The sequence below is a fragment of the Barbatula barbatula genome (genome assembly GCF_947034865.1).
Source record: "Barbatula barbatula genome assembly, chromosome: 24".
NCBI lineage: Eukaryota > Metazoa > Chordata > Actinopteri > Cypriniformes > Nemacheilidae > Barbatula > Barbatula barbatula.
Window position 1 is genome coordinate 1,666,370 of NC_136787.1, and position 25,085 is coordinate 1,691,454.

The following is a 25,085-nucleotide window of genomic DNA, read 5'->3' on the forward strand; positions in this document are numbered from 1 at the left end:
CCTAATTACATCATGCACTACAGTGCCCCTCATCTTTACAATATTGCTTATTACTTATTGCTTAGTTATAACTTGTAGAGATGCCTAAGATTATTGTCTGTAGTTTTTATCCTGTGTTTGTGTGTTTAGATGAGCTAGTCTTCATACATCAACGACAAATCAAATCAAACCTGAAGAAGAGGTATCAATGTTTATCTGAAGGAATTGCAAAGCAAGGTGAATCATCAAGCCTGAATAAAATCTACACTCATCTCCACATCACTAGTGAACAAGTTAATACTGATAATGAGGTCATGCAGATTGTGTTAGCTTCCAGCCGTCCTGACTTACCAAAAGATCAGATGAAATACACAAATTTGTTCGAAAAGACTGAGGAAAACATGCCTATCAGAACTGTGCTGACGAAAGGAATCGCTGGCATTGGAAAATCCGTCTCTGTCCAAAAGTTCATTCTGGATTGGGCTGAAGGCACTGCAAATCAAGACATCACCTTCATATTTCCTCTTCCTTTCCGTGAGATAAACTTACAGGAGAAAGAAAGACTGAGCTTGATGGACCTTGTCAAGCAGTTTTTCCCAGAAACAAAAGGATTGAACCTTGAAAGAAATGAGAAATTTAAAATCCTTTTCGTCCTTGATGGATTGGACGAATGTCGACTTCCTCTGAAGTTTGAGGCAAATGAGATTTGTCGTGACATCACTTTTAAAGTCCCTCTGGATGTTCTCCTAACAAACCTCATTAAGGGAAATCTGTTTTCTTCGGCTCTCATCTGGATAACCACCAGACCGGCAGCAGCCAGTAAGATACCTATTGAGTGTATTCACCGGGTGACAGAAGTACGAGGGTTTGACGATGAGCTGAAGAAGGAGTACTTCAGAAAAAGATTCCCGGACACGACTCTGGCCGACAGAATCATTAAGCATGTTGTGGATAACAAAAGCCTCTTTATCATGTGCCACATCCCAGTCTTCTGCTGGATTTCAGCCACTGTGCTCCAGAACATTTTGGAGAAGACACAGCAGGTGTCAGATACCGATGACACGCCTAAGACTCTGACACAAATGTACACACACTTTTTCCGCTTTCAGATCCAGCAGAGCAGTAGAAAGTATGATGGACAATACGGCCCGGATATTTCCTGGAATAAAGGGACTATCTTGTCACTGGGAAAACTTGCATTTCACCAACTTCAAAGAAACAATCTGATCTTCTATGACACTGACCTGGAAAGCTGTGGCATAGACCTCTCTAATGCATCTGCATACTCGGGGATGTGCACCCAAATATTTAAGGAGGAAACAGGCATCAGACTTGGTACCACCTACTGCTTCGTTCACATGAGCATTCAAGAGTTTACTGCATCTCTTCATGCTCATCTGTTTCTAGACGAGAGCAACAAAAATGTATTTGCTGAGGAGGAAAAGGAACAGGAAGTTGAAACAATGTATGCTTTGCTCAAGACTGCAGTGGACAAGGCACTTGAGAGTGACAACGGTCACCTAGACCTTTTTCTTCGCTTCCTTCTCGGCCTGTCTCTTAAGTCCAACCGGCCACTCCTACGAGGTCTGTTGACACAGCGGGACAGCAATGAGCAGATCCAAAAGGATATAGTCAAGTACATCAAACAGAAATTAAATTCGGATCTGTCTCCAGAGAGATCCATCAACCTGTTCTACTGCCTGAATGAACTAAATGACCGATCCTTGGTGAACGACATTCAAGATCAACTTAACAAAGGGAGTCTCTCTGGAGACCTCTCACCTGCTCAGTGGTCCGCTCTGGCCTTTGTGTTGGTGACATCAAATGAGGAGCGAGAGGACTTTGAGCTTCACAAATTCAAGAAATCAGATGATTGTCTTAATAGACTAGAGCTGGTTGTGAAAAACTCCAAAAGAGCTTTGTAAGTAATGTATATAAATGAAATAAAAATGATTGACAATATTTAGTCACTGTTACCCAGATAACAACTCATTTAAATTCAGAATTAATCAAAGATAGAAACAACACGCATTTAAAGTCGGCAATCCTCGCGCCTTTTCTTGTGACCAGAAGTGAAGGTGGGAGGATGTTAATGTTTTTGATTAAAGATTACAAGCGCAAAAGAATTACAAAAATAATGATGTGCACGGATAAATAATTTATAATAAATACTTCACCACTGTGTGAAACAATTAGAACGTAAATGTTTATTTCATCCTGACTTTAAATACTTACAGTAACTGGTTGACTTTGTCACGGAATCAGGATTTTATTATATATGATTATTTAGGATTAGTTGCAATGTCAGTATAGTATACTGTAGCACACAATCCTCCCAGTTTATTTAGTGCTCATATACACTTTTAAGAAAATATTCAAAATTTATATTTGGCAAATTTATTGTTTCATTTTATATAAAAATGTGAAATTTTTTGCAGGCTAAATGATTGTAACTTAACAGAGAAAAGCTGTTTAACCTTGGCGAAAGTTCTTGGATCAGATACCAGTCTGCAGGAGCTCAACATGGACAATAATAATCTGCAGGATTCAGGAGTGGAGCATCTCTGCTCTGGACTGGCGAAAACAAAGAAAAGTAAACTGGAGATACTGAGGTGGGTTGTTTTAGAATATATAACAAAAATTGAACTTCATTAAAACATAAATTGTGATTGTGTGATCATATTTAAAACAATCATTTGAAATTATTAGCCTTTTAATGAATACTAATAAAGTTTACACATACTATATTATTTTATAAAAATGTGCACAAGCTTAAAGGAAGTTTGCCTAAAAAATTGAATTCCTTTAGCATATGCAGTACTCATCATCATGTCATTCCAAACCGGTATGACTTCTGCAGAACATAAAATAAAATATATTGAATAATATTGGTAACCAAACAACCTTTGTACTTCCCTTGTATGGACACAAAACCAAAGACATTTCTCCCCAAAATTGTTTTAATCTTTTTTGTTTGCCATATCCAAATGAACATGAATCAAATAAAATGAAGCACAATGTCTCGTGTTACTACATAAACAAGAGAAAAATTCATTTCAGTAGTTCAGAATATGAAACCATGTTTAATAAAAGTACAAGACAGGTTTATGTCACTAAGCACATTTTGCTAATGTAGGAGCATTTACATTTTAATATGTTTAAATGTTTTTAATTGACATGTTTTAGGCTCAGTAATTGTGATGTGAAGGAGAAAAGTTGTTCAGCTCTAGCTTCAGTTCTGGGTTCAGACTCGAGCGGTCTGAGAGAGCTTGACCTGAGCAATAATCATCTACAGGATTCAGGAGTAAAGCTGCTCTCTGCTGGACTACAAGAGAACTCTACACTAGAGATACTCAAGTGAGTTTATGTCACGTAATAAAGGTCTTCGGCCTCTGAATTCCAGTTTTATTTACAAATAGTGACATCTATGACAACCAGTAAATCTGACGTGGTCATGACAAAAGAATGTTCAACTGTGTGAAATATGTCTGTTCCAGACTTTCAAACTGCGGTATTACAGAAGACGGTTATAAAAGTTTGGCTTCAGCTCTGGAATCAAAAACGTCACACCTGAAGGAGCTGGATCTCACTGGGAATGATCCCGGAGAATCAGGAGTAAAGCTGCTCATGGATGTTCAACAGAAATCAGAATGTACACTGACGACACTGAGGTAAATTCCAGAAGGAGGGAAGATTTCAGAAAGCATGTTAAAGGGATAATTCACTGGAAAAACTTGTTCGTTTGTTTAAGAGAAATCTCCACATTTACAAGTTTATTAACAATGACGTCTAATTTCTGTTATCCGTAGGCCGCGATTGAATGAGAGGGTGATGTTTCAGGAAAAATGACGCAAAAAGTCACGGTGACGAAACCGGCTAGTTTGGTTTTGCTGTCTCCTCTCCTTTACGCTGCTGCGTTTGTCACCGGAACTTACTGCATCATTTTTCGGAACGTCAATCTCTCGTCCACACACGGCTAACGAATAACAGAAGTGAGTTTATTACAGTTTACAGTTGTCAATATGGATGTTTCTCTTAAACAAACACATCGATTCACTTCAGAAGGCCTTTATTAACCCCACGGTGCCGTGTGGAGTAGTTTTTTGATCGATGGATGCACTTTTTGGAGCTTTAAAATCTCATCCCCCTTCACTTCTATTATAAAGTTTGGAAGAGCCAGATTATATGGGATTAGAACTCCGATTCTATTCATCTGAAAGAAGTCATTTACACCAAGGATGCCTTGAGTGAGGGTGTGTAAAACATGGGAAAATTTCGTTCTTCTGATGAATTATCCCTTTAAGTAACTATCAAAGGTTGCCATCGTATTTGCAAAGACATACAGCTGGTAAGGCAACTGAACTGACAATACAGTACTTCAGAGTGAGTATTAAAAAGAATGGTTTAAATAGGATTCAAACAGGAAGTGATGCGTAAATCCCCAAAGTGATATAAATTGTTGATCGCTCAGTCAGATGGATAAATGGCTTATGATCTTACATATTGATGCTTTTTAATTAATTACGTGACTGCATCATGACTAGACTAAACAAAAAAACGGAATTGTTTTGGAACATCTTTCTTCTTCTTGTCCACAATACAATGCAACAGCAATTTAAGTGTTTTTAGTGTCCGTGTTTTGAAATACAATGCATCAGCCATAAGGACCACTTTTGTGATATTGATTGTGTCAGCATGTAAACTTTGATGCTAACATATATTAGCTTTGTGCATGTCACTGTAGACAACCATTTGAATACTATTTCATATATTTTTGCTTGATTTTTTTAAAGATTTTTAAGTCCTGAAGCAGAGAAAGCCCTTAGGTATCTGACCGAAGTTCTTGGTGAAAACCTCTTATTTCTGAGAAAGCTGGATTTGAGCAATCATAAACTAAACCCCTCAGAAATGATGGAGCTTGCTGCTGTACTGAAGGATAAGCACTGTAAACTACAGACACTGATGTAAGTAGTTCATGTAAATCTTTGTTGAATACTTTTCAGGCAAGGTTATTAACTTAAAGACAAATAAAACAAATGTGTTTTTTGGTGAGGAAGGAGAGGGCTGAATTATTGACATGGACCAATGTCTACAGTGGTTATGATTCCAAGAGATATTAGTTTTTTCACTTTTGAATCAATGTTCCATTTGGTAAAATAATCAATCTCCTAATTGTTAATAATTATGGTGTTGTGGATTACAGATGATCTAGAAGTTACATAAAGAAAACAACATATGTTTTTAGAAACAGGTTGTTTTCTTTATGCAAATTAATCTGTGATCGACAACACCGTAATTATTAATAATTATAATGTCTCAATTGCCAAAAAATTTTTAAAATGCAAAGTGATTACAATCTTGTTTTGCACCCAACATTTGATTATATCAACTATGCAAATATTGATTATGTGTTCATTGTCTTATTGTTTGTGATTCAAATAAAAAATTAATTTAAAAAAAATAGAACTGTGTAAATCAAATGTAATATAAATGTTCCTTTGAAACTATCTACATTTTTTTGCTAATGTTTTCTTTATTAATGTTACTCACGTTGATCAATTGTTTTGTTCTGTGCTCTCTTTCTGCAGCCTTAAGAACAATAAAAGTTTCACAGAAAAAGATTGTGCTGATCTGGCTACTGCTTTTAATTCAAACCCCACGAACCTGGAAGAGCTGGATCTCAGTGGAAGCAGCCTTAGAGATCCAGGAATGAGGAGAATCTCCAATCTGTTTGGGAATTCACAGTGTGGACTGAACATACTTAAGTAAGTTTGGCAAATATAGGCTATGTGTTTAAAAATTCAACTACTGCAAAAACTGAGTTTGTTAATTATGCAAATCTCATACTGTAGCTGGTATAAAATAATCAATATTCTTCTGCGTTTTTATTCATTTTTTAAACAACAAACCAAGCCTTTATTCCCCTTGACCACTTTTCTCTCAATGCTTGTATGTATAACCTAGACTTTCAGTTAAATGAATGATTTGTAATACAAAATATTTTTGAATGAATAAACGTATTAAATAGTGACATTTTTAATGTTACGTCTCTTGAATGCCAGATTCATTCATGCCAATCTATATATTACATTTAATGTATTTATTCTCTCCAGGTTTAGTCAGATAGATATTACAAAAGAAGGTTGTGTTGCCTTGGCTTTGGCTTTTATATCAAATCCCTCACACCTGAGAGAGCTGGATCTGAGTGGGAATAGAATAGAAGATTTGGGAGTCACAGAAATCTCCACTCTTCTGAAGAATTGTGAATGCAGACTGGAGAAACTGAGGTTTGAATTGTTCTTCATCTACGCATGAATGTCGCTGTGACAAAACCTTGACTGACAATTGTTACAAAAAAACTCATTGTGGCTTAATTGCCTAAGACAGTGATCTTGGAGGACTTTATTAATGGAATGATTTAATTTACTGTATATTGAACTAGTTTCCATAAAACCCAGCAAATGAGCAGTTACCAAGTGGGTCAAGGCTTGGTATTATAAATATAGCGTTATTCTATGATGATGTTTTTATGATTTTTCTTTTCCAGGCTTTCAAACTGCGGTATTACAGAAGAAGGTTATAAAAGTTTGGCTTCAGCTCTGGAATCAAACCCGTCACACCTGAAGGAGCTGGATCTCACTGGGAATGATCCCGGAGAATCAGGAGTACAGCTGCTCATGGATGTTCCGAACTGTGCCCTGAAAACACTGAGGTGAGCCGTGAAATAAAAGAGAAGTAAAATATTATTAGTATTGACAAAATGTGTTGCATCTGTTGCAAATAAGGAAACACAAATGTTTGACGGCTGCAATATTTTTCCAATAAATGTTTTTGAGAACTGGATTAACTTGAATATTGCTACAACTTTCCATCTTCGCAGGCTTTTGAAAAGTCCTGAAGCAGAGAAAGCTTGTCAGTATGTGAAAAAGGTTCTTCGTAAGAATGCTTTACTCGTGAGAGAGCTGAATCTGAGTAAACATAAACTAGACGACACAAAAGTGAAGCATCTGGCTGCTCTACTGGAGGACAAACACTGTAGACTAAAAACACTTCAGTGAGTATTACTAGTTGGCTTCATTCGTTACTTTATTTTATACTGTTTTGAAAGCATTGTTTCATGTTACTTTCCAAGTGCTTACCATTTTTGCTATATTGAATTTTATTTGATAAAGGTTTTAGGACTAACATCAGTAAATCATCATTTCGATTTGAATCTGAAATGACCTGGTTCATGTTTTCCCTCTTTGTTTTCGGTTCTGCAGGTTGAACTATAGCAATATTTCAGAAGTAGGCTGTGCTGCTCTGATATCAGCATTACATTCAAATCCTTCAAACTTGAAAGAGTTGGACCTGAGTGGAAATCAACTAAGAGACACAGGAATAGAGAAAATCTCGACTCTGTTGAAACATCCACAAGGCCAGCTGGAAAAACTAAAGTTTGTATTTTCATTCAAAAAGATTTCTACATGTTAATATGAATGTGTAAATGTCAGTTTGGCTATATTTTTTGTTGTAAAATATGAAATGGAATTTTACAGCCCAATAACATTTGACTATTTTCACAGTTTGCATACTGGCATCACTATTTAAAAATATTGGACCAAATACTGTAACTTATTGTGAATTTATTCATCAAGTCAAATAAATATTCTCCAGTATCCCTAAAGCATTGCTGTAGTCGCACATCTTATGGGGAGAGATCCACAAAGTCACATTGATAGACATTTATTTTCTTTAATTAGGTTTTGGTTCAGTATCTTAAAGCTTTATTATTGATATTTCAATTAGACTTACTACATGAATTGTTTATGAAGCATTTTCTTTTTGCATTGTTTTTTACTAGTAGGCTATAAATGTGTCCCACGGACATTAAACAATAAAGCAATAAGCCCAAAGAAGCAGTGGGTTACAGTGCATTTTATAACAGATAAGGGCATTGTGGCACGACGTGAAGGCTTATTGCTTTTATTATTCCATATGTGTAGCAAGGTTTATAATTATATTTATGTAAAGCGGTCAGCCATTATATATCAGGCTATTTTATAATGCCTTAGAACTCCGCTCAGCCAATCAGAATCAAGGACCAGAACTGACCGTTTTATAAAAATGTTTTTAATAGACTTTCAAAGTGCTGTATTACTGAAGGCGGGTACAAGACTTTGGCTTCAACTCTGAGATCAAACCCACCACACCTGATAGCGCTGGATCTCACAGAAAATAATCCTGGAGGATCAGGAGTGAAGCAGCTCACTGATGCTATCCCGTGCTGTAAATTGAAGAACATCAGGTGACTAAAACAATTCACAAATATTGCACAATAAGCCACAGACATGCAAATAGTTGCATTCACAAAGAAGAAATGCTTTAGTCTAGAAAAACTCCTGAATGAAAAATGAGCCACTAGAAACACATTTTGTGCACAAGGAAAATTCCAGTTGGTGTTCTGCTATTGAGGCTGATTCCAAGTCAAGTGTGTGAAGTGTATGATAATATGGCACATTTAGCATTTTTGTCCCAAAGCGAATGAAACACAAGTTATTTGGAAAGGTAAACACTGCTTTCAAGCTTCAAAAGGCATTCAATTACAACAGAAGTGTTTTTTTCTTACTTTCTGTAGATTTTTGAAAAGCCTTGATGCAGAGGAGGCGTGTGAATATCTGACAAACGCTCTGGGTAAAAACCCCCTGATGGAAACAGAACTGGATTTCAGCCGCAACAAGCTGGGAGATCTGAACGGACAGAGGCTCTCAGCTCTTCTGATGGACTCACACAGCAGACTGGAGAAAATAAAGTCAGTAAATGCTTGTAAACAATGTAAATTCTCTTTTTGAATAGTTTTTATACCACATATAGAAGACTTTCAAATCACATGATCTGTTTTTGTGATGTGTGTTAAATAAATGGTGAATTAAAAAGAGGAAATAATGTTATTGATTCTGTTTAGGCTGAATGATTGTGACCCGACTGAGAATAATTATTCAGCTCTAGCTGCTGTTCTCTCCTGCACTACCATTCTAAAAGAGATGGACCTGAACAACAGCCGTCTGCAAGACTCAGGGGTGAAACAGCTCTGTGAGGAGCTAAAGAAGTCGAAGCTGCAAAGACTGAAGTGAGTTCATCATCTACACTATCTGCCGCAGCAATGATGGGAATGTCCAAATAGCCAGTGTGACTGCAAGTGTATGGTTTAGTGTACACTCATCACAAATGTCAGGAATATTTGCTGTACCCAATGGACCTGCTCCTGCTGGAGGGCTACCCTGCTAAAGACTTCAGTTTCAACCCTGCTCATACAGACATGCCTCTAATTTACACCTCGATTGGCTCCTTCAGGAGTGTTTGATTGGGGTTGAACTCTGCTGGACGGTAGCCCTCCAGGAGCAGGGTTGGAGACCCCCTCCATAGGCTGAATCTGAAATTGCCTTGCACTTTCATACTATGCAGTATAATAGGAGAAACTCAGTATATGTTGTGAAAGTATGTCCGAAACCTCTGTAGGAACAGTTTGTGAGAGTGAATTGAATGGACACTATTCTGTTCCATGATACCATGGGAGTGAAAATGTTAATTAAAAAAGGTAACATTTTAAGAGTTAAAAATAGCGAAAAACTGTAAGGCATATGGGCTTTTTCAAGCGTCTGTGATATAGGTACCAAGTCGTATATTACTCTTGGTTAAATTGTGCTTATTAAAAGCAACACTTTGTCATTTTTAAAAGAATGTTTCAAAATGATTTCAGTGGTAGAACAGTTCTTAAACAGACGTATTCTACCTGAGCAGACTCATAGCTGCTATAAGCAAACTCTGTAAGTTCTGTGTTCGGGTCGGTACACATACATATAGAATGTACTTTTTCTAAAAGTTTTTCTTTGAATTAAACTAAAAACTGTTCACCCACAGATAGATCATGATTTTAATACACATCTCTATTGTTGTTTTATCATTGTTTCTTTCAACAAGACTGAACAAGGGTGAGCTAACAGAGGAAAGTTGTTCAGCTCTAGCTTCAGTTCTGAGTTCAGACTCGAGCGGTCTGATAGAGCTTGACCTGAGCAATAACCATCTACAGGATTCAGGAGTAAAGCTGCTCTCTGCTGGACTACAAGAGAACTCTATACTAGAGATACTCAAGTGAGTTAATAAAGGTCTCCGGCCTCTGAATTCCAGTTTTATTTACAAATAGTGACATCTATGACAACCAGTAAATCTGACGTGGTCATGACAAAAGAATGTTCAACTGTGTGAAATATGTCTGTTCCAGACTTTCAAACTGCGGTATTACAGAAGAAGGTTATAAAAGTTTGGCTTCAGCTGTGGAATCAAACCCGTCACACCTGAAGGAGCTGGATCTCACTGGGAATGATCCCGGAGAATCAGGAGTAAAGCTGCTCATGGATGTTCCGAACTGTGCCCTGACAACACTGAGGTGAGCCCTGAAATAAATAGAAATAAAAGTAAAATATTATTAGTATTGACAAAATGTATTGCATCTGTTGCAAATAAGGAAACACAAATGTTTTGAAATCCTGCAATATTTTTTCCAATAAATGTTTTTGAGAACTGGATTAACTTGAATATTGCTACAACTTTCCATCTTCGCAGGCTTTTGAAAAGTCCTGAAGCAGAGGAAGCCTGTCAGTATGTGAAAAATGTTCTTCGTAAGAACCCTTTACTCGTGAGAGAGCTGAATCTGAGTAAACATAAACTAGACGACACAAAAGTGAAGCATCTGGCTGCTCTACTGGAGGACAAACACTGTAAACTCAACACACTTCAGTGAGTATTACTAGTTGGCTATATTCGTTACTTTATTTTATACTGTTTTGAAAGCATTGTTTCATGTTACTTTCCAAGTGCTTACCATTTTTGCTATATTTAATTTTATTTGATAAAGGTTTTAGGACTAACATCAGTAAATCATCATTTCGATTTGAATCTGAAATGACCTGGTTCATGTTTTCCCTCTTTGTTTTCGGTTCTGCAGGTTGAACTATAGCAACATTTCAGAAGTAGGCTGTGCTGCTCTGATATCAGCATTACATTCAAATCCTTCAAACTTGAAAGAGTTGGACCTGAGTGGAAATCAACTAAGAGACACAGGAATAGAGAAAATCTCGACTCTGTTGAAAAACCCGCATTGCATACTTGAAAAACTAATGTTTGTACTTTTATTTATGTACATTTCTTCATTTGAATATTTTTTTAGATGAAGAGTAATGATGCAGGATCATTTTCCTCCAGTTTTTCAGTGTTTGCTATTAATTATGATACTAAACACTGTAAATGCAAATTCATTTTTGAATGTATATGAACAAGAAAACCCAAATAAATAATTTTTGGTGACTTGTCAGAAAAGATCATGATTGGGCAGGGTCTCTCAACTCCTCAGTCCTGTGGACATACTGCTGTGCACATTTTAGTTGTGTTTCTTATAGTCGATTTCAAAGTGACAACATAAACAACCACATTGCTGTTCGTGCCCGTCTTTGTGGCCCGAACGAAATTTTGGGTCCACATCCACAAAGAATAGAGTTCCTGTAGATTATTTCTAAAAACAAGCGAAAGAAATAAGTAATAACATCAACTAGCAAGTGAAACTATGAGTGGGTCCCCAGGACAGGAGTTGGAAAACCTTGGGATTTCGTAGTTCCGGATCTAAGTGAAACAAAAAAACGTGGCCCTATTCGGTATTTGCGGCAACACATTTACTGCTTGTTATAAACTATTTTTAAAGTTTGTATGATAATCTGTTCAATTGACAATCCATGAAAATGTGCTTTTCTCCATAGAATTTCAGATTGCGGTATCACTGAAAAAGGTTATAAAACTTTAGTTTCAACTCTGACATCAAGCCCTTCACATGTGATCGAGCTGAATCTTACAGGAAATAACCCTGGAAAATCCGGAGTGAATCTGCTTATTGATTTAATGGAGCATGAAAACTGTACACTGAAAACACACATCAGGTGAGCCATGAAGTAATAAACAAAACATAGAGCGTGGCGCTGCTGACTCATTTACTAATATCTCTTTTTTTACACGGTATTAAAAACAACACATCTGTTCTTAACTTAATGCATCTGTGTGACTTCAATTTTGAGTGCCAGTACTTTTAGCTCTCCTACAAAATGACACGTGATGTTAGTAAGTAACACATTTTAGAGAATGTAGAATTTAACTAAAGGAATTTGGTACATAACTGGAATTTGGACCACCTTGACTGGAACTACCTGACGGTTGACATACGCTGTCTGCAGCATGTGATTGCGCCAAATGCGAGGCAGGGACCTCTACATCGCAAGGCAAGCTGTCAGCAACTCCAGGCAATTGGATTACTGCCCCATGAGCCTCTGAGTGTTTCAGGGCAACCGCTGACTGCTGCCTGACGAGGACCAGGCAGCACAGCATCAGCGGGGCAAGCTCTCGTAAGGCATGCTGCATAGTAACAGAGTCTAGTTCCATACCAGGAAAAGGGGTGCTCCGACAGGAGAGAGCATGCTCTTGTCCTGGTTGACCCGTAGTCCAAAATCGGTCGAGGTGACATGCACAAGGTCCCTGTGCGTAGGCCACAGATCCAACGAGTGAGCCAAGATAGGTCAGTCGTCAAGATAGTTAGCATCAGTGTCTGATGTCAGGAAGTAGCCACCCGATGCTGCAACCAAAATCTTATCATCATGATGGACATGTGCACGCTGCAGGAGAATTTGCTCTTTTAGAAATATGCTCTTTGAAGACACCTACGACCAGCTACTGAAACGCCCAGGGGTATCGCAAACGCCAGGACGAGTTCAGCTGCTCTGTGTCGTAGATGCAGTAGGAAGAATCGAAGATCGCTCAGCATAAGCCTCGCAGGTTCCGAAAAAGGTGAAATAATGGGCACGTCCTATTTGCCTAGTTCATTGGCTTTTTCAAAGTATAATCGGAGATGATAGGTTCTCAAGTCAAACTCCAATCTGTCAGTCTCGACACAACGTCGAGAGACCGACAGAAAGGGAATAATTAATACAACACCGTATTAATGAGCTTTGGTGGGCCCAGGGCTGGGCTGGTAGGAGAAATCGGCCCTGGATTTTTTGGCCCACATCGGCCCTACACCATTTTTGCTGGGTGGTTATGCGGGGAAAGCCTAAGTGTCTTTTGCTTTCGTGTTGCGTACACTTGCATTTATAATTCACCAAAACTGGCCCCTACCGATAGCAGCCCACCGGGAAAATGCCCGGTACGCCAGATGGCCAGTCCGCCCCTGGCTGGGCCTACTTGGGTGGGCTGAGGGTTTCTTATGATAAAGAAGCCAATAAGGCTGTGGCAATACAAGTCCTAGTTATGCATAAAGCAATTGTAAAACACAACTGATTATTGGTAATGGAGGCAAGAACCACAGACATGGCATTAGACTATGATCCTGGATTCTTGCTGAACCAATATCAGAGCGTAACAATTGCAGCGTCTCGCTGTGTTCTGCCCACAGTGAAAAGGGAAGGTTAAAACCGGGATTATAACACCTACTCCTATGCAATGAACAACACAAGATGATTTTGTCAAATGATGGTCAGGGTGCTTTTTACAAAAACGCTATGTTAGACAACTATAGTCGCAAGTTCTGTTGAAATCAGTGTTTCCCGAAACCATTGTCCCAATAACATTTGAGATTATTAAAATTACAATAATTGTATGTTACTTGAATTCCCCATGTATTTTAAATATTATATTGTTTATGGATTTCTTTCACATTTAAATATTAGCGCAACTGTATTTGATAAACTGTGCAAATTTTTACAAAGATTTGACACTTTCTGTAGATATTTGTCTCCTGCTGCGGAGGAGGCCCGTGATTATCTGGCTCAAGTTCTGGGTAGTAACCCCTTACTGCTTAAAGAACTGGATCTGAGTAACAACAAACTAGGACAACTGGACGTAAAGAAGCTTTCTGCTCTTTTGACTGACCCACATAGCAGAGTGGAGAAAATTAAGTGAGTATAATGTCTTTAGCAGTTTAACATGTCTTGTTCTGCCAGTCACATGGTGTGTTTTTTATGTCATGATGGGTGTTGAATATGTGTATCATGAGAAGAAAATCATGTAACTTCTCTGTAGGATGAATAATCCTGACCTGATACAGAAAAGCTGTTCAGCTCTAGCTGCTGTTCTCTCCTGCAACACCGTTCTGAAAGAGATGGACCTGAACAACAGCCAACTGCTAGACACAGGAGTGAAACAGCTCTGTGACAAACTGAAGAAGTCTAAGTTGCAGATACTGAAGTGAGTGAATTCTGATAATGCAAGAATATCTACATTTGCTTATGCACTTGCATTGTTGCAAAACATATTTACAATGAATACATATTAGGACAGACCCATAGAGTAAATTATGAGAAATACAGTAAATTATGAAATATATTATAGAATATTTTGTATGTCTAGAATACATGTATACCTTTATAGACCTCTTTAGAATACGTAAACAATAACCTTTGGATTATAAGGCTTTGCAGTGTATAGTATATTTAAGGTAAACCCCAGATCAGAGTGTTATTGCTTGTTGTATATATGATGATGCTGTATGTTGGATGCACACATATTAGGCAGAATGTTATATGTAATGTGAAAAAGTCTTAACTGCCTTCACTGTTTTGTACTTTTTGTAGACTTTCAAACTGCAGTATAACAGAAGGAGGTTATAAATCTTTGGCTTCTGCTTTAAAGTCAAATCCATCACACCTGATAGAGCTGGATCTCACTGGAAATGATCCTGGAGAATCAGGAGTGAAGCAGCTCACGGATGCTCGCCAGAAATCAAACTGTACACTAAGGTGAAGCAGTACAGTTGTTTCAGATTGTGTTTCGCTAAAACGTTCCGTATTATCGATATCGTGTTATCGCAATAGCAAAATTGTCTCAATATTATCGTGGTCACATGACTGTATTAAACCATAGGTCTTCCGGGCCTAACATAGAGAATGTTCGAAAAAAATGATAGATGTTACCTTTGTCAAGGTCCATTTGGTGCAATTCTTTTATTTTATAAAAGGGATTTTTAAGTCATTTGACCCATCTCATACTAGAACACATACCTCTAAGCAACAGTTATGATCAGACGATAAAGGTAAGAGGATGCTTATGGCACATTTCCAAGTCATCATTTGTCATTTTAAGTATATCAATAAATATTGTACCGGGGACTTTATACCTAGGTATTATTATACAGTGAGATTTTGATATTGTTTAATCCCTAGTAATTTCATTATAGCTAACATAAATGAACATGAACTCACTTTTTTCAGGTTTTTGAAAAGTCCTGAAGCTGAGGAAGCCTGTCAGTATGTGAATAATGTTCTTGGTAAGGACCCTTTACTCGTGAGAGAGCTGAATCTGAGTAAACATAAACTAGACGACACAAAAGTGAAGCATCTGGCTGCTCTACTGGAGGACAAACACTGTAGACTAAAAACACTTCAGTGAGTATTACTTTAATGTACATCATAAAATCATTGACATTGGCATATAATGCTGTGAAATGTTTTAGGTTGAGTGACTGTGGTCTAACAGAGAATAGCTGTTCAGTTCTGGCTAACAGTTTGAGGTCAAAGTCCAGTCTGGAAGAGCTGGACATAAGCAACAACCATCTGCTCAATTCAGGAGTGAAGAAAATATTAGAAAATGACAACTTCAATCTGAAAACACTAAGGTAACTTGGTTAGGTGAACTATCATTTGATGTGATTCACAAACGTTTTAGTTTAAAGGGATTTCTGTGCGTAGCTCTGATATTTTTAGTTTTTTAGGAACCAAATGTGTCTGTGAAACAAAGTCATTTTTTGTCATAAAGAGTATTCTTAGAAAATCTCATCTTGATATCTTTAATATTGACTGAGTAAGGCCAATATTTAAATCATATTGAAATGAATGGTTGAAATCAAACTTTGATGCTTATTATTTCGAAGCCTGGTTTTTCCAGACGGGTCACAGATGAATAAACCTTTTTTTCCTGTCTGTAAAATATAAAATGCATTTTCACGATACATTTAATTTCATCGTATTTCCATACAAGTATAATTACTATAAATACTTATTTCGTTGGAATGCTTGATTCTGATTGGCCTGGTCAAACATTTGCAGGTTCGTTATTCCCAGATAACAACCGCTCAAAACTAATAATGCACGGTAACCCGGATACAGCAAATCTTTTTTTTGACAAATTAAAAAAAAAATGTGTCTTAATAACATATATGACATTATTTTTACAAATGATTGTCAATGTCATTTCATTTATAAAAACACTTTTTAAAACAACAGCTGTTAACCAATGTTCTGTACAGTTAAATAAACTGTAGACAGGTTAACTACTTAAAATAAGACTAAACAAAACATAAAATGATAAATCAGAAATAACATGTGTCTAATCCAAATAGCCTCTGACACTGAAAAATCTTTCTTAATTTAAAACGAAAAGTAAACAGCTTTTGAAAATGAGCTAATTAAAATATTTCAAATTCACATTTCATGTCCAGTTTATTCTCATGTGAAGTAGCCGTGTATTAAGCGGGATAATGAACACTTTGTGCCGGCTCCTGATCACATTATTTCTGCAATAACAACACAACAGCATTATCCCTTACACACTGTAGTTACTAAATCATGTTTCTCTTTTAGAATGTCATCATGCCGTATAACTGAAGATGGTTATAAAGGATTGGCTTCAGCTCTTAGAGACAAGTTCAAACACCTGAAAGAGCTGGATCTCGATGGAAATGATCCCGGAGAATCAGGAGTGAAGCTGCTCGATGACATACTAAAGGATAAAAACCTTTCTCTAAAAACACTGAGGTAAATCATATGTGAGCTAATTGGTTATTGAAATTGTTCTTTATATACCATGCATGTGTTGTTGAATCAAAATTGACTACAGAACGGAGGGGCATTTCGTGTTCATAGGGGAAACACTATTTAAAATTTATGCATTTGGCAGACGCTGTTATCCAAAGCGACAACATAGCATTACCTTAACATTTATACACAGGTATGTGCAATCCCCTGGGATCCAACCCACAACCTTGCGTTGTTAGCTCAATGCTCTTACCACTGAGCTACAGAAATTTTGCTATTTATATAACAAAGATAAATATGTTTATCGCATTAATGCATCATAATAGGTAGCTAGGCTACTCTCCATCAAAACAGTTTAGGGCAGGGGGCAAGAACTTTATCTTTCCACTCATGTAGACATTTGCAGGTATAAGGTCCTTCTCAAATGTGAGCTGAATGAGCTGGGCCTTACGATTGTGGTGCATTGAACATCTGTGGTCTATGAATACAGGTCTTAAGACTGAAGATGAAAACATTGCGGTTGAAAATGAACATTGGATGAAAAGCGCAGTGCCGCATCACATACAACTCAACAAGTACAACACCAGACGCAACACGTATATTCTGCATGTGCAAGCTCAAGTTTAAAGTCTACTCTTAACTATTTTGATTCTGTTTTGGTTGAAAAACATTGTAAATCCATTGATCAATAGGCTCTCTTTCATTTTTGTTAAATCCGATGTGTGACCCTCATTACACGAGCATGACGCAGACCACTGCATCCGATGCTCAGCAGGTCTCAACAGAAAACAGAGAGGCCGTTGCCTCTAGAAGAAGTTTCGTGTGTTGATATTATTTGTTGCTGTTTACAGTTACTGTTGAATAGATTATGTTTGTCTAAGCTGAACAGCCTACTGCCGTTTGAGTCATAGTACGTAACCTGCAAGTTCGTTCAGTGAGTGTGACTGGGGGGGCTCGTTGAGTTGTTTGGGTGGGCACTGTTTAATTAAACCCTTTTTCCATAGTTTTCATTACACCAAATTTACTTAGGAATTGAACTGAATAATGCTGTAAATTTCCCTCTCTGCAGGTTTTTGAGTGGTCATGCAGAGGAGTATATGAAGAACTATGTGAAGAAACCTTCAGATCCTTTACTCATGGGAGAGCTGAAACTTGTTAAGCAAAAACTAGACGACAGAAAAGTGAATCAGCTGGCAGCTCTACTAAAGGATAAACACTGTAAACTAAAGACACTCCAGTGAGTATTTTGGTTTCACTTACTGTATATAGTTACTGTATGTTAAGTAAGGATGTGATATCATGAATAAAAAATTGTTAGTCTAAATATGACATTTCTCTCGTAATTGATTCACCCTTATGCCATCCCAGATATTACTTTATTTAGTTGGACACAAATTATTTTATATTTAAATGGCATAATTTTCTATTCTGATATTGTATCCAAAATGGCGAATCTCTGAAAACACATACTTAAAAGTACTTCAAATAAATCCAGTGAGTTATTAAATGTATTCTTAAGTGAAATTGTGTGAGAGCAATATTTAACAATTGGTACATGTAAATGTGGAGGTCAGCGTAATAACCTAAAATCTTTCTTTTAACCAAGCAGCTTTTTGTGGTCTCACTCTGAGATGTTAAAGGAATTCCCATCTATTCTGGACTCTCGTTGCCTTCCTTTATTATTTGTTCCAAGACACCCATATTAAAACTTGTTTTGAAACAAATGAATGTGAACATTGATATTTTTATATGCAAGAATGATTCCAAGCATTTAAACATACAAGTTTACATCATAAGAAAAATACCAGTGAAGTGACCCTTATATTGTGAACGGCACATATTCAGGTTCTTTCGGCACACAATAGGAAATCTAAGTCAAATTCTAAAGGGTTTCAAGGGGTTTTCTTTAAGGGTTTCCAACAGATTGGCAAAGAAAGGAATGCCAGTGGTGTCTGAAGTATCTTTTTACTTTTGCAATGTGGTGTACCTTGGGGTAATTGATTTTGTTTGACAGTAAAGAAGTTGTATGAATCACTGAATCACATAAGTTCATATTGAACACTTGATAACTGACATGTTTTCAGTTTTGTAGCTAAAGCTATGTATTCATTTTGCTCCCTGTTTCGCCGCAGGCTGTGTGAATGCAATATCACAGAAAACTGGTGTGGGATCCTAACATCTCTACATTCAAACCTTTCATACCTGAGAGACCTGGACCTCAGTGGCAATGACATCAAAAATGGAGTAAAGCAATTATGTGATGTTCTAAGAGATCCAGGCTGCAAAATTGAAAACCTATGGTAAGTAATACGCACAGTATGGCTGTCCTGATTTTGCCAAGTGGTTGATGTCCTTAGGGCAACATCATTTAAAACAACCAATCCGATTTCAGAAATAAGTTTACAGTTTATTTTAAGTTTATTCTGCACAGTATATACAGTAGCTCATCTCTCTATGCGTCTGCCTGTCATGTAGACTTGGTCGGAAGCACAAAAACAATGTGGGTGGCTCCTCCCCCAGAAATATTGAGAGCAAAAATGATGCTGCTTTATGAGCATCTTCAGTGGTGTAGTGTAAAAGACGTGCGACAAGAAGTTTTTATACTATAGATGTCATTTTGAATATGCCATTTTGACGAACTCGCTGTTCTACATTTGAACATAAAATTCTTACACACAATGGTTCCGACGCCCATGCATGTATATAATGCGTTACGCTGTAAATTTACAGAATTCATTTCTTTCTTTCCATCTCTTTCTCTAAATATAGGTTAAGAGGCTGTAAATTGACAGATACGGATTTTGCTGATCTGAGTTCAGCTTGGAAATCATCGCTCCTTAAACAGCTGTACCTGGGTGGAAATACACTGGGAGACAATGGAGTTGAAAACCTCTGCGCTCAAATAGCTAATTCTCAAACCAAGCTGGAAACACTGGAGTTAGTAAACTATACCACTTGCAATTTGCTTCAAGGTTTAACGGTTTAGTTTTTTATTGAGAGCAGTATCCAAGCTGTAGTGTTTATTGGACTGTACAGTCTAGCACGTCTCCTTTGGTCTCACTTTCTTTAAAGTGCATAGTAGTCAATGAGTGCTAATTGAAAGCATTTGATACAATGTCAGTAGAGCTTATGTGTTTGTTATTCTACAATACCGTTTCAAGATTTGCATCTGCTGCTATCAAGGCGACAGGGTTGTGGTTAGGCTTTGAGTTCGCGGAAGGGTTGCAGCTAAACACCAAATACATGCATCTTGTAAAGACTTTGCACAGAAGAAAAGTTATTATCTCGGACTGTCTCAGGAGGTTAGCTCTCTTATGTCACCCCCAAATAATGAAAAATACAGGCAAAGGACCGTGTTTCTGCAGACACAAACACCACCACACACAGTCGATGATTGTTACAGATTATTATTGTGTGTGTTCATGCTTTAAAACCCTGCATTCATGCTTTAAGACACCTTTAATGTCATAGTCATGGTTAGAATTATAGAGAAAAGATGAGTGTCTATGGTGTATATGGGGGGAGATAAGGGATGGATCTGGGTATGACAGACATACAAAAACTGGGCATGTGTGAAAAAACTGAATATTCTGAAAAAAAGTGTTCATTCATAAGGGAAACGTATGACAAATTTGAATCTTTTGCTGCAGGCTGTGTGGATGCAGTATCACAGAGAAACAGTGTTGTGTGCTGGCATCAGCTCTGTGTTCAAACCCTTCATACCTGAGAGAGCTGAATCTCAGTGGCAATGATGTAAAAAACAACGGACTGACGCAATTGTGTCAACTACTAAAAGATTCAAACTGCAAACTGGAGAAGTTGGAGTGAGTAGCTTTAAAATACCCGAATAAAAATAATAAAGATTTGAAATAATTGGAGATGTGTAATCCGCTGTCTGTGTCTCTCTTTCTAGTCTAAATAAATGTAACATCACAGATGTTGGCTGTTTCGTTAAGATGAATGCAATGTGGAGTTTAAAGGAACTTGATCTTAGTAACAATCAAATAGACTCATCAAAGGAGAAGCTCTCTGATATGCTAAAAGCATCAAGCTGTACCCTAAGGTGGGTGGACATTACTCTTTGTGCTAAAGAATGCATAGTTTTCTTGTTTATTAATAATATTTTTTTTAATTCCCTTTTACAGACTAGACAGTGTATATTCTATCACTAGGATGTTGAAATATGTAACATCCTTCTTTAAAGCTGATGATAACAAATCAGCAGCACTTGCGTGTGACGATGAGACATTCATAACTGAAGGAGCCAAAAAGGAGGAAGACAGAAAAGAGGAAAACATTCTGCCTTGGAATAGTATGATGTCTATACAGATAAATGAATAGAATAAAAAATGACTATGATGATTTACATAATATTGTTGAAAAGGTTACTCAGTATGTTATATAATATTATTTTTACATACTAGTTATCTATACTGGTTGAAAGGGGGTCTGTCTTTTAAACTGAAACCGTAGCATTAATGGAAAAATACACATGGGGGATATTAAACAGTTAATAATGTTGGTGTGGTGTTTAAACCAATTATAATATTGTTTCTCTTTTGCATTTAAAGGTGAAACAGAGGAATCAGGCCCTGGGCGGAGCACAGATGCATATGGGTCAGAAGTAGATTGAGTAAAAGCCCTGCAAATATCCTGCGGTTGGAATTTGCTGGAATTACACAAAGGCAGCAAAGAAACTGAATTTCTTATTATCAACCATATAATCTGATAATTTATGTACAGAAATTGGTGTGTTTTATGATTTTCTTATCTTACAAATTGTTTTATACATTTTATTGTATTCACTTACTGTACATGGAAGTAATACGTTTTTCAATAATATCACTCGACAATAAATGTAATTGAGTAAAGATCCCGTCTTTGCTTGGTGCTATAATAGTCATTCAGTGTTGCTGATCAAATGATATTGAGAAAGATTATTCAATAAATACGTCTTCTTTTTTAGTCTCCTGCTGTTCTCCACCTCCATCCTCCATTTTTTAGGAACAAGAAATAGAAAATAGGACCTAGTTTTTCCTTCATATTATCTGAAACGGTATTATAATGTGAAAATCTCATAAGTCATTTCTTAAAACTGATGAGAAACGTGGCCAGTTAGGAGCATTTTTAAAACAACCCTTCAATATGGCGACCATGATCATTTTTACATGCCGTTCGGAGGGTGATATCTCTCATTTGGACTATTTCAAATATGTAATTTATTAAGAGTCATGTGGTAAATTTATTAGTAATACATTTTCACTGTTTTGACTTTAGAATACTGTTCTAGAAACATTTTATAAAACTTCATTTCTAATGGGAAACGTCTCCGTTACGTATGTAACCTCCGTTCCCTGATGGATGGAACGAGACGTTGTGTCGAACCGACAGATGGGGTTTGACTTGAGAACCTTTAATCTTCTGACTATTTTGAAAAGGCCAATGAAATTGGCGAATGAAATTTGCATGCCGGACTCCGCCCCCGGATATCCGGGTATAAAACGGAGACGGCGTGCTGCATTCATTCACCTTTTGTGCTGAGGAGCCTGAGAGCATCTCTTGACTGCTGCAGCGGGCGGCAAGTGTTGTGGCATGAGGGACACAACGTCTCGTTCCCTCCATCAGGGAACGGAGATTACATACGTAACCGACACGTTCCCTTTCTGTCGGTCTCTCGACGTTGTGTCGAACCGACAGATGGGGTTCCTATGGAAAACGCCACAGCACGATGCCGCGTCACAATCTCTAGCGAATCGACGGTGACTGGCCTAGGCGTGTCAGACGTGAGCGCTAGCGCGGAATTGTAACCATCCACTGGGTTTAGCAGGGCGTCCCAGAGCTTTGGCAAAGATGAGAGGCACTTGCCCTCGGCCACCACAGACGGAGGCCTTGTATCTCTAATGGCGAGAAGCCGTCCAGTACCGAGGGGCCACTGCGGAAGTGCTGTTCCCTGAAGGGGGATATGCGCTACGGAGACCACTTCCCACCGCAGGGAGGAATATAGTGGAAACACCAACATGGTCTCGCCCGCAGGGGAGAACTCATGGGAGGTAAGCGCGGACCAAGGTACCGCTAGGTGGATGTCGACCTGGAGGAGGTCATGGGTCACCACCAGGGGGACCATCTCATGAGGAAAACGTCAGACGGAACCACCCTGTTGGGGGGTTACTACGTGTGGGGCACTAGGTCCGGTTAGAGCTATCTGATAACTCAGCTGATACCCGGCCATAGGAGGCAGGGCTGCTCCGCACAGTCCGCCGCCATGGAGTGCTTAGTGATGGATGGAATGCCTGTTCTTCGGCCGAGGGGAAAGAAGTGAGGCTGAATTAGCGCACTGACCTGCCCGGAAATGGGGGAAGGCGCTTTCGCAGGCGTACACCCAACCGGCCGCCGGTCTCACGTGCTGGCAACATGCAAGACTCAGGCTGACACCGGTTCTACACGGAAGTTATAGAACCTCGCAAAGGCGTAGCCCAACCCGCAGCTCTACAAATATCTGCCAGAGAGGCACCCTGAGCCAGTGCCCATGAGGAGGCCACACCCCGAGTGGAGTGTGCCCTCACTGCCAGTGGGCACGGGCAGTGCTGTGATCGGTATGCCGTCGTAACGGTGTCCACGATCCAGTGCGCCAACCTCTGTTTGGAGACAGCCCTCCTTATGCTGACCTCCGGAACAGATAAAGAGCTGCTCAGAGCTCTAAAGCTCTGCGTGCGGTTTAGGTAGAGGCGCAACGCACATACCAGACACAACGCGGACAGGGTTGGGTCTTCCTCCTCAGTGGGGAGCGCATGCAAGTTCACCACCTGGTCCCGAAAGGGAGTAGTGGTAACTTTGGGCATGTAGCCAGGCCGGGGTCTCAGGATCACGTGAGCGTTACAGGGCCCAAATTGAAGGCAATCCGGGGATACGGAAAATGCTTGTAGATCCCCTACCCTCTCGATGGAAGCGAGCGCCAGCAGGAGGACCGTCTTCATCGAGAGGTGAGGAAGAGCGGCCTCCTAGGGGCTCGAAGGGGGATTCTGAAGGCCCGCCAGGACCACATTGAGGTCCCAAGAGGGAACGGAGCACGGACGGGCCGGATTCAGCCTTCTCGCGCCCCTCAGGAACCTAATGACCAGGTCATGCTGCCCCAGGGGCTTGCCAGCAACTGGTTCGTGATGAGCGGCAATTGCAGCTACATACACTTTCAGTGTGGACGGGGAGAGTTTCCTCTCCAGCCTCTCCTGTAGGAAGGACAGCATGTACCCGATCGAGCATTTCCGTGGGTCTTCTCCGTGAGAAGAACACCAGGACGAGAAGAGGTGCCAGTTAAAGGCGTAAAGCCCCCTCGTGGCCGGGGCCCTTGCCTGTGTAATGGTCTCTACCACCGCAGGGGGCAGACCACTCAGGGTCTCCTCGTCCCATCCAGATGCCAGACATGGAGGTCCCAGAGGTCTGGTCTCGGATGCCACAACGTGCCATTCCCCTGCAACATCAGAGGAATCTGCCAGGGGGAGTTGTCGTCAAGAGCATTTTCTCCGAGAACAAAGTCCGGTTGGGCCAGTAAGGCGTAACTCCTCAGACTTGATGCTCCTCTTCCCTGACCTTGCACAGGACCTGTGCAATGAGGCTCACTGGGGGGGAAGGCGTACTTCCGCTTGTCCCGCGGCCAGCTGTGCGCTAGGGTATCCGTGCCGAGGGGGCCCTCGGTCAGGGAGTACCAAAGCGGGCAATGGGTGGTGTCCAGGGAGGCAAACAGGTCCACCTGCGCCTGCCCGAACTGCACCCAAATGAGCTGAACTGCGCGGGGGTGGAGTCGCCACTCTCTCTGAGGCGTCGACTGACAAGAGAGTGCATCGGCTGTCTGGATCAGGTCGCCATGTGTATGGCATGCAGGGACTTCATCACCTGTTGACTCCACAAGTTGCGTTAACTGCCGTGAGCGAACGCCACCCTGGCGGTTGCTATGGCAGTAGTACTGTCCAACCTGACCAGTACCTACTGGCCCTGCACCAGGGGCGCAAGTAGAACAGCTAACAACTCTTCGCAATTGAATGCCAGCACAGGCGGGGGCCTGTCCACCGACCCGATACTGCGTGCCCGTTGCACACCCCAACCCTGCAAGGCGGCGTCTGTTGACACCATGACTCGCCTCGAGACCTGCCCGAGTGGGACTCCGGCCCCTAAAAAAGGTAATTGAAGACCAGGGGGTTAGGATGCGACGGCAGAGAGGCGTGATGACGATATGCCTGCTGCCTGTGTGCCACGCTCTCCAGGGAACTTGTCTCTGTAGCCAGTGCTGGA

The 25,085-nt window shown here is 39.5% G+C and overlaps 1 protein-coding gene across 11 annotated transcripts in view; it reads left to right on the forward strand.

Moving 5' to 3' along the window:
- The window catches only part of LOC306889134 (uncharacterized protein), a 67,772-nt gene extending 46,000 nt beyond the window's left edge, over positions 1-21,772 (forward strand). For 10 of the 11 annotated variants that reach the window (XM_079447844.1, XM_079447846.1, XM_079447847.1 and 7 more), the window contains 31 exons: positions 130-1,900; positions 2,418-2,591; positions 3,166-3,336; positions 3,477-3,650; positions 4,773-4,943; positions 5,568-5,744; positions 6,093-6,266; positions 6,527-6,691; positions 6,860-7,033; positions 7,242-7,415; positions 8,099-8,266; positions 8,597-8,770; positions 8,924-9,088; positions 9,940-10,110; positions 10,241-10,405; positions 10,582-10,755; positions 10,964-11,137; positions 11,769-11,945; positions 13,779-13,949; positions 14,074-14,238; positions 14,625-14,789; positions 15,261-15,434; positions 15,503-15,664; positions 16,629-16,802; positions 17,872-18,039; positions 18,935-19,102; positions 19,572-19,739; positions 20,453-20,626; positions 20,716-20,865; positions 20,948-21,114; positions 21,374-21,772. In XM_079447844.1, coding sequence (XP_079303970.1) covers positions 130-1,900; positions 2,418-2,591; positions 3,166-3,336; positions 3,477-3,650; positions 4,773-4,943; positions 5,568-5,744; positions 6,093-6,266; positions 6,527-6,691; positions 6,860-7,033; positions 7,242-7,415; positions 8,099-8,266; positions 8,597-8,770; positions 8,924-9,088; positions 9,940-10,110; positions 10,241-10,405; positions 10,582-10,755; positions 10,964-11,137; positions 11,769-11,945; positions 13,779-13,949; positions 14,074-14,238; positions 14,625-14,789; positions 15,261-15,434; positions 15,503-15,664; positions 16,629-16,802; positions 17,872-18,039; positions 18,935-19,102; positions 19,572-19,739; positions 20,453-20,626; positions 20,716-20,865; positions 20,948-21,114; positions 21,374-21,435 — 6,761 coding nt within the window. In that variant the 3' untranslated portion in view covers positions 21,436-21,772. Of the gene's footprint in view, positions 1-129; positions 1,901-2,417; positions 2,592-3,165; positions 3,337-3,476; positions 3,651-4,772; positions 4,944-5,567; positions 5,745-6,092; positions 6,267-6,526; positions 6,692-6,859; positions 7,034-7,241; positions 7,416-8,098; positions 8,267-8,596; positions 8,771-8,923; positions 9,089-9,939; positions 10,111-10,240; positions 10,406-10,581; positions 10,756-10,963; positions 11,138-11,768; positions 11,946-13,778; positions 13,950-14,073; positions 14,239-14,624; positions 14,790-15,260; positions 15,435-15,502; positions 15,665-16,628; positions 16,803-17,871; positions 18,044-18,934; positions 19,103-19,571; positions 19,740-20,452; positions 20,627-20,715; positions 20,866-20,947; positions 21,115-21,373 lie in introns of all 11 variants that reach the window. The other variant, XR_013786171.1, reaches the window with a different exon arrangement.
- Positions 21,773-25,085: the final 3,313 nt, after the last annotated feature.